This window comes from Dendrobates tinctorius, unplaced genomic scaffold (genome assembly GCF_039654945.1).
Source record: "Dendrobates tinctorius isolate UK_male_01 unplaced genomic scaffold, ASM3965494v1 ptg000473l, whole genome shotgun sequence".
In the NCBI taxonomy this organism is placed as follows: domain Eukaryota; kingdom Metazoa; phylum Chordata; class Amphibia; order Anura; family Dendrobatidae; genus Dendrobates; species Dendrobates tinctorius.
Window position 1 is genome coordinate 105,160 of NW_027362135.1, and position 15,281 is coordinate 120,440.

A 15,281-nucleotide genomic window follows, 5' to 3' on the forward strand; every position below is an offset into this window, starting at 1 on the left:
TTGCTTTGGGGTCTGCTCTGGGGCAGTTTAGATTTCCCCTTTCTTTCTTTAGGCTTATTTAGCTCTCCGGCTGTGACGAGGGGTCTAGGGCTCCGTAGGAACCCCCCACGGCTACTGTTAGTTGTGGTGAATAGGATCAGGGGTCTGCAATCCGCTAGCTACCAACCTCTCCGGTTTTCTGGACTTAGCTTGTGTTTTTGTTTTTTCCTCCTCCGGTGACTCATTCATAACAGAATCACCAGCCATACCGCAGATTCTAGGGTACTCAATAGCAGGAAAGAATTGTAAAAAAAAAGTGTTAGAATTTTTTTTTTTGTATATTTTTTCCTCTATTTCTCTGAGGCCGTAGGGGGAATTTTTTTTTTCTTAATGGAGATAAAGCAATTGTCTGATCGTGTGGAGCAGCTCACTGCTGAAGTGCGGGGAATTTCCGCCTATCTTGCTCATTCACATGCTGCTGAGCCAAAGATCCCTACTCCTGATGTGTTTTTTGGGGATCGGTCTAAATTTTTGAATTTTAAGAATAGTTGTAAATTATTTTTTGCCTTGAAGCCTAACTCATTGGGGAGCTCCGCGCAGCAGGTTAAAATTGTCATCTCTTTGCTGCTCGGCGATCCCCAGGATTGGGCGTTTTCTTTAAAACCTGATGATCCTATTCTAACTAATGTGAACGCATTCTTTCAAGCCTTGGGGTTGTTGTATGATGAACCTAATGCTATTGATCAGGCTGAAAAGGCCCTGTTGGCATTGAGCCAGAGTCAGGATTCTGCAGAGTTGTACTATCAAAAATTCCAAAAGTGGGCAGTCCTTACTACCTGGAATGATGGTGCCTTGGAAGCTCTCTTTCGGAAGGGTTTGTCAGAAACCATAAAAGATACTATGGTGGGATTTCCTGTTCCCTCTGGTCTTGACGATTCTATGTCATTAGCCATTCAGGTTGATCGGCATTTGCGTGAACGCAAAACTGCACGAGAGGTGTTGCCACCTGTTGAACAAATGTCTGAACCTATGCAATGTGATAGAGTTTTGTCTAGGGCACAAAGTCAGGAGTTCAGAAGGCGTAATAAGCTGTGTTTTTTTTTTGGAGATGCCTCTCATATTATTTCTGTCTGCCCTAAATGAGAGAAACGTTTTGCACACACATTTGCTGTGGTTGGTGTTCAACCTAAGTTTCTTCTGGCAATTACTCTGATCTGCTCCCTGTCCACATTTTCCGCTAAGGCTTTTGTGGATTCGGGAGCAGCTCTGAACCTGATGGACTTGGATTTTGCTAAACGTTGTGGGTTTCCTATGACACCTCTGCGGACGCCTATCCCTTTGAGTGGTATTGATGCTACTCCTTTGGCGAAGAATAAACCTCAGTTTTGGACCCAGGTGGTAATGCGGGTCGCCCCAGACCATCAAGAAAATTGCAGATTTTTGGTGTTGCATAATTTACATGATACCATTGTTCTGGGGTTTCCTTGGTGGCAAATCCATAATCCAGTTTTGGATTGGAAGTCTTTGTCTGTGGTGAGTTGGGGTTGTCGGTGTGCCCTTAGTGACGCTCCTGTTTTCTCCACCTCTCCCCAATCGCATGATGTTCCTGACTATTTGGCTGATTTTTATGATGTATTTAGTGAGAATGAGTCTGCGTCTTTGCCTCCTCATAGGAGTTATGACTGTGCAATTGAGCTGTGCCCTGGGTGTAAATTTCCCAAGGGTTGACTTTTCAATTTATCTGTACCCGAGCACAAGGCTATGCGATCCTATATTAAGGAGTTGTTGGAGAAGGGTCATATTAGACCATCCTCTTCACCCTTAGGTGCTGGGTTTTTTTTCGTGGCCAAGAAAGATGGTTCATTAAGGCCTTGTATTAACTACCGTTCCCTCCACAAAATTACTGTTAAATATCAGTATCCGTTACCCCTGATTTCTGATCTATTCTCCAGAGTTAAAGGTGCTTGCTGGTTTACCAAGCTTGACCTCAGAGGGGCGTATAATCTTATTCGCATTAAGCATGGGTATGAATGGAAGACGGCGTTTAATACTCCGGAGGGACATTTTGAGTACCTGGTGATGCCTTTTGGGCTCACTAATGCCCCTACTGTCTTCCAGTGCTTCATGAATGATATTTTCCGAGACTTTGTGGATAAATTTTTGATCATCTATCTGGATGATATTTTGATCTTTTCCAGGGATTGGGACTCTCATGTGGAACATGTTCGGACTGTGTTCCGGATTTTGATGGAGAAATCCCTGTATGTCAAGGGATCGAAATGCCTTTTTGGGTACAGAGGATTTCATTTTTGGGATTTATTTTGTCTCCGTCAACTATTGAAATGGACCCGGCCAAGGTACAAGCAATTTATGATTGGGTTCACCCCACTTCTTTGAAGGCCCTCCAGAAGTTTTTGGGTTTTGCTATTTTTTTATCGTAAATTTATAGCTAATTTTTCTGGTATTGCCAAACCATTGACTGATTTGACTAAGAAGGGTGCTGATGTGCTGAATTGGTCTCCGGAGGCTGTTTCTTCCTTTCAGGAGCTGAAGCGAAGGTTCACTTCTGCTCCCGTCTTGCGGCAACCTGATGTCTCACTCCCGTATCAGGTAGAGGTGGACGCTTCTGAGATTGGTGCAGGAGCTGTTTTGTCCCAAAAAGATCCTGTAACATCTAAAATGAACCCCTGTGCTTTCTTTTCCTGAAAGTTCTCCCCATCCGAACGTAACTATGATGTGGGGAATCGGGAACTGTTAGCCATGAAATGGGCATTTGAGGAGTGGAGTCATTGGTTGGAGGGAGCTAAACATCAAGTCGTGGTCCTTACTGACCACAAGAATTTGATTTACCTGGAGTCAGCCAAACGCTTGAATCCTAGACAGGCTAGGTGGGCCTTGTTTTTCACACGTTTTGATTTTGTGGTCTCTTTTCTTCCAGGCACTAAGAATGTCAAGGCAGACGCCCTCTCTAGGAGTTTCTTTGCTGATTCTCCTAGTGTGACCAAGCCTGCTACCATCTTAGGCGAGGGGGTAGTTCTTTCTGCCATCTCGCCCGATTTGAGACGTGCTCTGGAAGAGTTTCAGGAGGACAAACCTGAGCGTTGTCCCATTGGAAAATTGTATGTTCCTGACCAGTGGAGGAAGAGAGTAATGTCTGAAGTTCATTGCTCCGCATTGGCTTGTCATCCAGGTATTTTTGGTACTAGAGATTTGGTGAGTCGGTCTTTTTGGTGGCCCGCCTTGTCTCGTGATGTCAGGAATTTTGTGCAGTCCTGTGGGACTTGCTCCCGGTCTAAACCTTGTTCTCGCTCTAAACCTTGTTCTCGCTCTAGTGGGTTGTTGATGCCTTTGCCGGTGCCCAGGAGGCCATGGACCCATATTTCAATGGATTTTATCTCTGATATGCCTGTCTCTCAGAGAATGACTGTTATTTGGGTGATTTGTGATAGATTCTCTAAGATGGTCCATCTTGTACCACTCCCTAAGTTGCCATCTTCCTTAGAGTTGGTGCCCTTGTTTTTGCAACAGGTGGTTCGCTTGCACGGGATTCCTGAGAACATTGTATCTGACAGAGGAGTTCAGTTTGTTTCTAGATTTTGGAGGACTTTCTGTTCCAAGCTGGGAATTCAGTTGTCCTTCTCCTCTGCGTTTCACCCTCAGACCAATGGGCAGACGGAGAGAACAAACCAGACTTTGAAGTCGTATTTGAGATGTTTTATCTGTGCTGATCAGGATGATTGGGTTTCATTTTTGCCCTTGGCCGAATTTGCTTTAAATAATAGAGCTAGTTCTGCCACTTTGATGTCACCTTTTTTTTGTAACTATGGGTTTCATCCTCGATTCTCTTCAGGGCAGGTGGAGTCTTCTGCCTGCCCAGGTGTTGACACTGTGGTGGAGAGAATGCACCAGATCTGGGACCAAGTGGTGGATAAGTTGTCTCTCTCCCAGGAAAAGGCCCAGTGGTTTTCCAACCGGCATAGGACCATTGGTCCCCGGTTTAAGGTGGGTGATATGGTTTGGTTGTCATCAAACAATATCTCTATGAAGGTGGCTTCTCCAAAGTTTAAACCTAGATTTATTGGACCTTACAAGATTTTGGAGATTCTTAATCCAGTCTCGTTTCGATTGGCTCTTCCTGTTACATTCAAGATCCATAACGTGTTTCATAAGTCTCTGTTAAAGAGGTTTGTTGAGCCAGTAGTTCCTGTGGTGACACCCCCTGACCCTGTATTGGTTGAAGGTAATGTGGAATATGAGGTTGAGAAGATACTGGACTCTTGTCTGGCTAGACGGAGACTCCAGTATTTGGTTAAATGGAAGGGTTATGGCCAGGAGGATAATTCTTGGGTCTCTGCATCCGATATTCATGCCGAAAGATTGGTTCGTGCTTTTCATCGGGCCCATCCTGATCGCCCTGGAGGCGTGGATGAGGGTTCGGTGACCCCTCCTCAAGGGGTAGGTACTGTTATGAGTTCATTTTCTCCTTCACCTCTGATGTCTAATGAACTCCCTCTGCTGGTGAAAGGAGGTAGTGAAATTGATCTGGATGGGAAGAACCTGTCATCTGAACAGGTGGAGTGTGATTAGACATCCGGAATTTCTGGTGGATATAAGGCAGCCGACGCCCTGCAGCCGTGCTGGTGATCCTTTCTGCTCTGAGCTCTGGCATCCAGTTTAGTTCCTGTCTACTAAAAGCTAAGTTTTTGCTCTGCTATTTTTCCATGAGATTTTGTCTGTTTACTTAGTGTTTGTGTTCAGCCTGCCCTGGTTGGGACGGGCTGAACTCCATTTTTGTCTCTGATCAGTTGATCTCTTTGCTCTGTCTTCAGAATATACTTGAGTGCTGATATAGTGATTTTGAAGTCTAGTGACTTCAGGGCCTTTTCTATCAGACGTGTTGGACATTATTTTTGGCAGGGTTTTTTGCGTGATTGCAGCCACCATCTTTTCTGTCCTTTCCTATCTAGTTAGTTGGGCCCCATCGTTTGCTCAGCCTGTCTTTCTGTCTGTGTTTGTGTTTTCATCTGTTTTTCACCGACAATACATGTTGGGGGCTGTCTATTGCTTCTGGGTCTGCTCTGGGGCAGTTTAGATTTCCCCTTTCTTTCTTTAGGCTTATTTAGCTCTCCGGCTGTGACGAGGGGTCTAGGGCACCGTAGGAACCCCCCACGGCTACTGTTAGTTGTGGTGAATAGGATCAGGGGTCTGCAGTTCGCTAGCTACCAACCTCTCCGGTTTTCTGAACTTAGCTTGTGTTTTTGTTTTTTCCTCCTCCGGTGACTCATTCATAACATGGGGCCCAAGTTAGATCTGCGGGGGGCCTACAATCTGATAAGGGTTCGGGAAGGGGATGAGTGGAAAACTGCATTCCTCACATCAGAAGGACTCTTTGAGAACCTGGTAATGCCGTTTGGGTTAACTAATGCACCCGCTATTTTCCAGAATTTCATCAATGTTGTGTTTTCTGACCTGATAGGCTGTTTTGTTATTATTTATTTGGATGACATTTTGGTGTATTCCACGGACAACCAATCTCACTTGCAACTCTACAGACAGTTCTCCAGAGACTCAGGGAGAACCGATTGTTTGCTAAATTGGAAAAATGTTAGTTTTTTGTACAGGTCTTTTTTGGGGTTGATTGTGTCCTGTGAGGGGTTTCGTATGGATCCTAAGAAGGTGCTGGCAATCGCTGACTGGGTTCTGCCTCGAGATCTCAAGGGGCTCCAGCGCTTCTTAGGATTTGCGAACTATTATCGAAGATTCATTAAAGGTTTCTCAGGGGTCTAGTTTCCAAAATGGGGTCACTTGTGGGGGAGTTCCAATGTTTATGTACACAGGGGCTCTCCAAACGCGACATGGTGTCCGATAACGATTAGAGCTAATTTTCCATTCAAAAAGTCAAATGGTGCTCCTTCCCTTCCGGACCCTGCCGTGCGCTCAAACAGTGGTTTATGACCACATATGAGGTATCTGTGCACGCAGGAGAAATTTTTTAACAAATTTTAGGATCCATTTTATCCTGTTGCCCATGTGAAAATGAAAAAACTGAGGCAAAAAGAAAATTTTTGTGAAAAAAAAGTACTTTTTTTTTTTTTTTTACAGATCAATTTGTGAAGTACCTGGGGGTTCAAAGTGATCACTATGCATCTAGATAAGTTCCTTGTGGGGTCTAGTTTCCAAAATGGGGTCACTTGTGGAGGAGCTCCAATGTTTATGCACACAGGTGCTCTCCAAACGTGACATGGCAACCGCTAAATATTCCAGCATATTTTCCATTCAAAAAGTCAAATGGTGCTCCTTCCCTTCTGAGCCCTGCTGTGCGCCCAAACAGTGGTTTATGACCACATATGAGGTATCGTTGTACTCAGGAGAAATTGCCCAACAATTTTTAGGATCCATTTTATCCTGTTGCCCATGTGAAAATGAAAAAATTGATGCTAAATGAAAATTTTTGTTGGAAAAATTAAAATGTCCATTTTTTCTTTCCACGTTGCTTTAGTTCCTGTGAAACACCTAAAGGGTTAATAATCTTTTTGAATGTAGTTTTGAGTAGCTTGAGGGGTGCAGTTTTTAGAATGGTGTCACTTTTGGGTATTTTCTGCCATATAGACCCCTCAAAGTGACTTCTAAAGTGTGTTGGTCCCTAAAAAAAATGGCTTTGTAAATTTTATTGTAAAAATGAGAAATCGCTGGTCAACTTTTAACCCTTATAACTTCCTAACAAAAAAATATTTTGTTTCCAAAATTGTGCTGATGTAAAGTAGACATGTGGGAAATGTTATTTAGTAACTATTTTGTGTGACATAACTCTCTGGTTTAACAGAAAAAAAATTCAAAATTTGAAAATTGCGAAATTTTCTAAATTTTCGCCAAATTTCTGATTTTTTCACAAATAAACGCAAAAATTATCGACCTAAATTTACCACTAACATGAAGCCCAATATGTCAGGAAAAAACAATCTCAGAATCGCTAGGATCCGTTGAAGCGTTCCTGAATTATTACCTCATAAAGGGACAATGGTCAGAATTGCAAAAAATGGCCTGGTCATTAAGGTCAAAATAGGCTTGGTCATGAAGGGGTTAATAATTTGTTCAAAGCTCTTTCCTGGTATAGAAGTCAGACTCACCGGCCTATAGTTGCCTGGGTCCACCTTCTTCCCCTTTTTGAAGATAAGAACAACATTTGCTCTTCTCCAGTCTTCTGGTACTTCTCCTGTTCTCCAAGAATTTTCAAAGATTATGGAGAGGGGTTCAAAAATTTCTTCTGCTATCTCCTTCAGTACTCTGGGGTGTAATTCATCTGGACCTGGAGACTTGAATTCATTTAGGTTAGCTAAGTGTTTCCTCACTATCTTTCTGTTTATAGATATCCTGGATTCTTCTATTCCCTTAATAGGACAGTGAATAACAGTTGATGTTACATTTCCTTTCTGAGAGAAAACAGATGCAAAATAGGAATTTAAAAGTTCGGCCTTCTCAACATCCTGTCTTACCATTTCATCATTTTCATCCTGTAAAAATCCTATAGCATCTTTGACTTTTCTTTTACTTTTGACATATCCCCAAAATCCTTTATTATTGCTTTTGACGTCTCTTGCAAGCCTCAATTCATTGTCAGCTTTAGATAATCTGAGTTGTGCCCTGCAGGTTCTGCAGACAGCATTATATTCTTCTTTAGATATGCCTCCCTCTTTCCATTTTATAAACATTTTTTTCTTCCTTTTTAGCATGTGCTTATGTTCTGTGTTCATCCATCCTGGTTTCCTTAAATGCTTCCTATTCTTCCCTCTTTTCGGAATTGTTAACAATTGTGCTTTGAGAATTTCATTTTTCAAGATTTCCCATCCTTCCTGGACATTTTTGTCTTTAAGGATATCCAGCCATTGGATCCCTCCAATTCTCTTTCTAAATCCCTTAAAATCTGCCTTTCTGAAATCTAACCTTGACGTCTGTCTGTGGGTGTTGTAGCGGTCTTTGTGTGGTATCAGTGTTGATGCAGCTGTATCTAACATGGTATATGTGGGTGTTGTAGCGGTCTTGGAGTGGTGTCAGTGTTGGTGCAGCTGTATCTGTAACGTGGTATATGTGGGTGTTGTAGCGGTCTTGGAGTGCTGTCAGTGTTGGTGCGGCTGTATCTGTAATGTGGTATACTGTATGTGGGTGTTGTAGCGGTCTTGGCGTGGTATCAGTGTTGGTGCAGCTGTATCTGTAACGTGGTATATGTGGGTGTTGTAGCGGTCTTGGAGTGTTGTCAGTGTTGGTGTGGCTGTATGTGTAACATGGTATACTGTATGTGGGTGTTCAAAACCTACAAAAGACAAAATGAGAAAAACCCTGCTGTAGTTAAATAGGTAAAAAGCAAAAGTCAGGATACAAATCCAGCTCACCAGACATAGCAGTGATCGATCGCATGCCTTGTAACTCATGCTGGCTTTTAAACCTCATTTCTATTGAGTGAATAAAGAATATTTTTCACTACATCGTGGAGCTGGACAAAGTTTTTTCTCATTGCTTTAAAAAGCAAAAGTGCATTTAAATCATACAGAGTTCCTAGTAATACTGTATTTGATCAAACATAGCATAAAAGCCGTCCCACCATCGACAAGGTGACTCTGTGGTCAGGGCGCTCCTACACTGTCTAATATTAAAAACCTTATGTGTCAAAGTTGATGTCTGTGTGAATAAGGGCAGACAAAGATCGAGTCCCAGCCTCTGGATACCAGTCAGGGGAAGTCTTTAAATACAATTTCCAGCTCAGGAGAGGGAGGCCACACTTATTCACACAGACGTCAACTTTGACACATGATAAGGTTTTTAATATTAGACAGTGTAGGACCGCCCCGACCACAGAGTCACCTTGTCGATGGTGGGACGGCTCTTATGCGATGTTTGATCAAATACAGTATTACTAAGAACTCTATGATTTAAATGCACTTTTACTTTTTACCTATTTAATTACAGCAGGGTTTTTCTCATTTTGTCTTTTGTAGGTTTTGTATGGTTTTTGGGCATGTGAACATGCAATTATATGCTGCATGTGTACCAACTCAAACCAAGCTCAATTTTTGTGTTTTTTCTTTGTATGTGGGTGTTGTAGCGGTCTTGGCGTTGTGTCAGTGTTGGTGTGGCTGTATCTGTAACATGGTATATGTGCGTGTTGTAGCGGTCTTGGCATATTGTTGGTGTGGCTGTATCTGTAACTTGGTATATGTGAGTGTTGTAGCGGTCTTGGCGCAGTGTCAGTGTTGTGCGGCTATATCTGTAACGTGGTATATGTGGGTGTTGTAGCGGTCTTGGTGCAGTGTCAGTGTTGGTGCGGCTGTATCTGTAACGTGGTATGTGTGAGTGTTGTAGCGGTCTTGGCATGGTGTCAGTGTTGCTGCGGCTGTATCTGTAACGTGGTATATGTGGGTGTTGTAGCGGTCTTGGCGTGGTGTCAGTGTTGGTGTGGCTGTATCTGTAACGTGGTATATGTGAGTGTTGTAGCAGTCTTGGCGCTGTGTCAGTGTTGGTGCGGCTGTATGTGTAATGTGGTATATGTGAGTGTTGTAGCAGTCTTGGCGTGGTGTCAATGTTGGTGCGGCTGTATCTGTAACGTGGTATATGTGAGTGTTGTAGCAGTCTTGGCGCTGTGTCAGTGTTGGTGCGGCTGTATGTGTAACGTGGTATATGTGAGTGTTGTAGCAGTCTTGGCATGGTGTCAGTGTTGGTGCGGCTGTATCTGTAACGTGGTATATTTGAGTGGTGTAGCAGTCTTGGCGCTGTGTCAGTGTTGGTGCGGCTGTATGTGTAACGTGGTATATGTGAGTGTTGTAGCAGTCTTGGCGCTGTGTCAGTGTTGGTGCGGTTCTATCTGTAATGTGGTATATTTGAGTGTTGTAGCAGTCTTGGTGCTGTGTTAGTGTTGGTGCGGCTGTATGTGTAACGTGGTATATGTGGGTGTTGTAGCAGTCTTGGCGTGGTGTCAGTGTTGGTGCGGCTGTATCTGTAACGTGGTATATGTGAGTGTTGTAGCAGTCTTGGCGCTGTGTCAGTGTTGGTGCGGCTGTATGTGTAGCGTGGTATTTGTGAGTGTTGTAGCAGTCTTGGCGTGGTGTCAATGTTGGTGCGGCTGTATCTGTAACGTGGTATATGTGAGTGTTGTAGCAGTCTTGGCGCTGTGTCAGTGTTGATGCGGCTGTATGTGTAACGTGGTATATGTGAGTGTTGTAGCAGTCTTGGCGTGGTGTCAATGTTGGTGCGGCTGTATCTGTAACGTGGTATATGTGAGTGTTGTAGCAGTCTTGGCGCTGTGTCAGTGTTGGTGCGGCTGTATGTGTAACGTGGTATATGTGAGTGTTGTAGCAGTCTTGGCATGGTGTCAGTGTTGGTGCGGCTGTATCTGTAGCGTGGTATATGTGAGTGTTGTAGCAGTCTTGGCGTGGTGTCAATGTTGGTGCGGCTGTATCTGTAACGTGGTGTATGTGAGTGTTGTAGCAGTCTTGGCGCTGTGTCAGTGTTGGTGCGGCTGTATGTGTAACGTGGTATATGTGAGTGTTGTAGCAGTCTTGGCGTGGTGTCAATGTTGGTGCGGCTGTATCTGTAACGTGGTATATGTGAGTGTTGTAGCAGTCTTGGCGTGGTGTCAGTGTTGGTGCGGCTGTATTTGTAACGTGGTATATGTGAGTGTTGTAGCAGTCTTGGCTTGGTGTCAGTGTTGGTGCGGCTGTATCTGTAACGTGGTATATGTGAGTGTTGTAGCAGTCTTGGCATGGTGTCAATGTTGGTGCGGCTGTATCTGTAACGTGGTATATGTGAGTGTTGTAGCAGTCTTGGCGTGGTGTCAGTGTTGGTGCGGCTGTATCTGTAACGTGGTATATGTGAGTGTTGTAGCAGTCTTGGCATGGTGTCAGTGTTGGTGCGGCTGTATCTGTAACGTGGTATATGTGAGTGTTGTAGCAGTCTTGGCGTGGTGTCAGTGTTGGTGCGGCTGTATCTGTAACGTGGTATATGTGAGTGTTGTAGCAGTCTTGGCATGGTGTCAGTGTTGGTGCTGCTCTATCTATAACACTGTGGGTATTGTAGCAGTGAGAATGTATCTTTGATGGGGTTAATGTGGATGTGGCGGTATTTATCTGTATTGCTGTATCTCGGCATATTGATGTGTACATTTTCTTGTTCTCCAGCTGGATGTGACTTGGTTTTATACTAACTGCCTGTCAGACACATGTGGCTGTAACCTCGGTGGAGACTGTGAGTGTTTTTGTGCCAGTGTCTCGGCATACGCCCATCAGTGCTGCCAGCAGGGAATCACTGTGGACTGGAGGTCACCCCGAGTTTGTCGTAAGTGTGGTCCATCCTGGTGCATGCCGCTCACTATTCAGACTGCTGAGTTATTCAGGTGTAGTACATTGCTCTCCACTGTGTTCTTCTCGGGGCTCAGGTACTTGGGCTGGTGCTCAGTAAAATTGGGGTCACCTTATACTTATCACTGTATCACATGGAGCTAATACTCAGGTTGCAATGTGAGAAAAAACAATTACAATCTGTCCCTTTGTTCTGCTGTGCCCCCTGTCTGCTCCCACATCCTGCCCCCTCCTTCTGCTGTGCCCCCCTCTCTGCTCCCACATCCTGCCCCTTTCTTCTGCTGTGCCCCCTGTCTGCTCCCACATCCTTCCCCTTTCTTCTGCTGTGCCCCCTGTCTGCTCCCACATCCTGCCCATTTCTTCTGCTGTGCCCCCTCTCTGCTCCCACATCCTGCCCCTTTCTTCTGCTGTGCCCCCTGTCTGCTCCCACATCCTGCCCCTTTCTTCTGCTGTGCCCCCTGTCTGCTCCCACATCCTGCCCATTTCTTCTGCTGTAGTCCCTCTCTTCTCCCACATCCTGCCCCTTCCTTCTGCTGTGCCCCCTGTCTGCTCCCACATCCTGCCCCTTTCTTCTGCTGTGCCCCCTGTCTGCTCCCACATCCTGCCCATTTCTTCTGCTGTGCCCCCTCTCTGCTCCCACATCCTGCCCCTTCCTTCTGCTGTGCCCCCTCTCTGCTCCCACATCCTGCCCCCTCCCTGCTCCCACATCCTGCCCCTTCCTTCTGCTGTGCCCCCTCTCTGCTCCCACGTCCTGCCCCTTCCTTCTGCTGTGCCCCCTCTCTGCTCCCACGTCCTGCCCCTCACTTCTGCTGTAGTCCCTCTCTTCTCCCACATCCTGCCCCTTCCTTCTGCTGTGCCCCCTCTCTGCTCCCACATCCTGCCCCTTCCTTCTGCTGTGCCCCCTCTCTGCTCCCACGTCCTGCCCCTCACTTCTGCTGTAGTCCCTCTCTTCTCACACATTCTGCACCTTCCTTCTGCTGTGCCCTCTCTATGCTCCCACATCCTCCCCCTTCTTTCTGCTATGCCCCCTCTATGCTCTCACCTTGTGCCCCTGCTTTGGCCGCTGACTGCTACTACTGTATTGAACTGCAACTCTCTGCTCCTTCATTTCTCTTGGGCCTCCACTTTTTGCTCACTCCTTATCCAACCTCTGCTCCTATCGCCTCCGCTCTATGTTCGCTCCGTATGTGCTGTCTGCTTGCTCATTATCCACCCTCTGCTCCTGTTGCCTCCTCTCTCTGCTGGCTCCGTATCCACTCTCTGCTGGCTCCATATCCACCCTCTGCTCCTACTGCCTCTGCTTTCTGTTCACTCTTTATCTACCCTCTGCTCCACCCACCTCTGCTCTGCTCACTCCATATCCTCCCTCTGCTCCACCCACCTCTGCTCTCTGCTCACTCCATATCCTCCCTCTGCTCCTGCCGCCTATTCTCTCTGCTCGCTTCCTATACACCCTCTGCTCCTGTCACCTCCACTCTCTGCTCGCTCTGTATCCACCCTCTGCTCCTTCTACCTCTACTCTTTGCTCATTCCGTATCCACTCTCTGCTCGCTCTGTATCCACCCTCTGTTCCTGCCGCCTCATCTCCCTGCTCACACTGAATCCGCTCTCTGCTCACTCCTTTTCCACTCTGCTCACTCCTTTTCCACTCTCTGCTCCTGTCGCCTCTGCTCTGCTCACACCATATCTGCTTTCTGTTCACTCTGTATCCACCCTCTGCTCATGCAGCCTCCATATCCACTCTCTGTTCGCTCTGAATCCGCTCTCTGTTCGCTCCTTATCCACTCTCTGTTCGCGCAGTATCCACCCTCTGCTCCAACCACCTCCGCGCTCTGCTCACTCCATATCCACCCTTTGCTCCTGCCACCTACGTTCTCTGCTCACTTCGTATACACCCTCTGCTCCTGCCCCTTCCACTCTGCTCGCTCTGTATCCACCCTCTACTCCTTCTACCTCCACTCTCTGCTCATTCCATATCCAACTCTGCTCGCTCCGTGTCCACCCTTTGCTCCTGCCACCTCATCTCTCTGCTAGCACTGAATACACTCTTTGCTTGCTCTGTATCCCCTCTCCCCTCACTCCTTTTCCACTTTCTGCTCCTGTTGCCTCCGCTCTCTGTTCCCTTGTATGCTTGATCCATATCTACTCTCTGCTTGTTCCATAGCCACTCTCTGCTCCTGCCGCCAACGCTCTCTGCTCACTCTCATATCCACTCTCTGCTTGCTCCAAATCCGCTCTCTGCTCGCTCCTTATCCACTCTCTATTCACTCAGTATCCACCCTCTGCTCCTGCCATCACCGCTCTCTGCTCACTGCGTATCCTCTCTCTGCTCGCTGCGTATGTGCTCTCTGCTCGCTCCATCTCCACTCTCTTCTCACTCCATATCCACTCTCTGCTCGCTCCGTATCCACTCTCTGCTCGCTGCATATCCACCCTCTGCTCCTGCTGCCTTTGCTCCCTGTTCGCTCCATATCCAACATCTGCTTGCTCTATATCCACCCCTTCTCCTGCCTCCAACGCTCTCTGCGCTCTCCATTTCCACTCTCTGCTCATTTCTTATCCACCTTTTGCTCCTGCTGCCTCCGCTTACTCCATATCCGTTCTCTGCTCGCTCCGTATCCGTTCTCTGCTTGCTCTGTATCCGCTCTCTGCTTGCTTTGTGTACACTCTCAGCTTGCTTTGTATCCACCCTCTGCTCCTGCCGCCTCCACTCTCTTCTCACTCCTATCCACCCTATCTGCTCACTCTGTATTCACTCTCTGCTTGTTCCTTATCCACCCTCTGCTCCTGCTGTCTCCACGTTCTGCTTGCTCTGTATCTGCTCTCTGATCTCTCCGTATCCGCTTTCTGGTCACTCCGTATCTACTCTCTGCTTGCTCCGGATCCGCTCTCTGCTCTCTCCATATTCGCTCTCTGCTCGCACCATATCTGCTCTCTGCTTGCTTCGTATCCGCTCTCTGCTTTCTTTGTATCCACCCTCTGCTCCTTCCGCCTCCACTCTCTTCTCACTCCGCATCCACCCTCTGCTCCTGCTACCTCCGCTCTCTGCTCTCTCCATATCCACTCTCTGCTCGTTCCGTATCCACTCTCTTCTCGCTCCGTACCGCTCTCTGTTCGCTCAGTATCCGCTCTCTGCTCGCTCAGTATCCACTCTCTGCTCACTCCATATCCACCCTCTGCTCCTGCCACTTCCGTTCTCTGCTCGCTCCATATCCACCCTCTGCTCCTGCTGCCTCCGCTGTCTGCTCACTCCATATCCACTGTTTTCTCATTACTTATCCACCCTCTGCTCCTGCCACCTCCGCTCACTCCGAATCCGCTCTTCTGGCTCTGAATCCGCTCTCTGCCGGCTCTGAATCCCCTCTCTGCCGGCTCTGAATCCCCTCTCTGCCGGCTCTGAATCCCCTCTCTGCCGGCTCTGAATCCCCTCTCTGCCGGCTCTGAATCCCCTCTCTGCAGGCTCTGAATCCCCTCTCTGCAGGCTCTGAATCCGCTCTCTGCCGGCTCTGAATCTGCTCTCTGCTGGTTCTGAATCAGCTCTCTGCCGGCTCTGAATCTGCTCTCTGCCGGCTCTGAATCCCCTCTCTGCCGGCTCTGAATCCCCTCTCTGCCGGCTCTGAATCCGCTCTCTGCTGGCTCTGAATCCGCTCTCTGCCGGCTCTGAATCCCCTCTCTGCCGGCTCTGAATCCCCTCTCTGCCGGCTCTGAATCCCCTCTCTGCAGGCTCTGAATCCGCTCTCTGCCGGCTCTGAATCTGCTCTCTGCTGGTTCTGAATCAGCTCTCTGCCGGCTCTGAATCTGCTCTCTGCCGGCTCTGAATCCCCTCTCTGCCGGCTCTGAATCCCCTCTCTGCCGGCTCTGAATCCCCTCTCTGCCGGCTCTGAATCCGCTCTCTGCCGGCTCTGAATCCGCTCTCTGCCGGCTCTGAATCCCCTCTCTGCCGGCTCTGAATCCCCT

General features: G+C 47.2%; 1 protein-coding gene across 1 annotated transcript in view; it reads left to right on the forward strand.

Annotated features, from left to right (window-relative positions):
• The window catches only part of LOC141077916 (otogelin-like), a 280,958-nt gene that overhangs the window by 90,999 nt on the left and 174,678 nt on the right, over window positions 1-15,281 (forward strand). Inside the window, exon 12 of the mRNA XM_073564686.1 lies at window positions 11,145-11,301. Coding sequence (XP_073420787.1) covers window positions 11,145-11,301 — 157 coding nt within the window. The remainder of the gene's footprint in view (window positions 1-11,144; window positions 11,302-15,281) is intronic.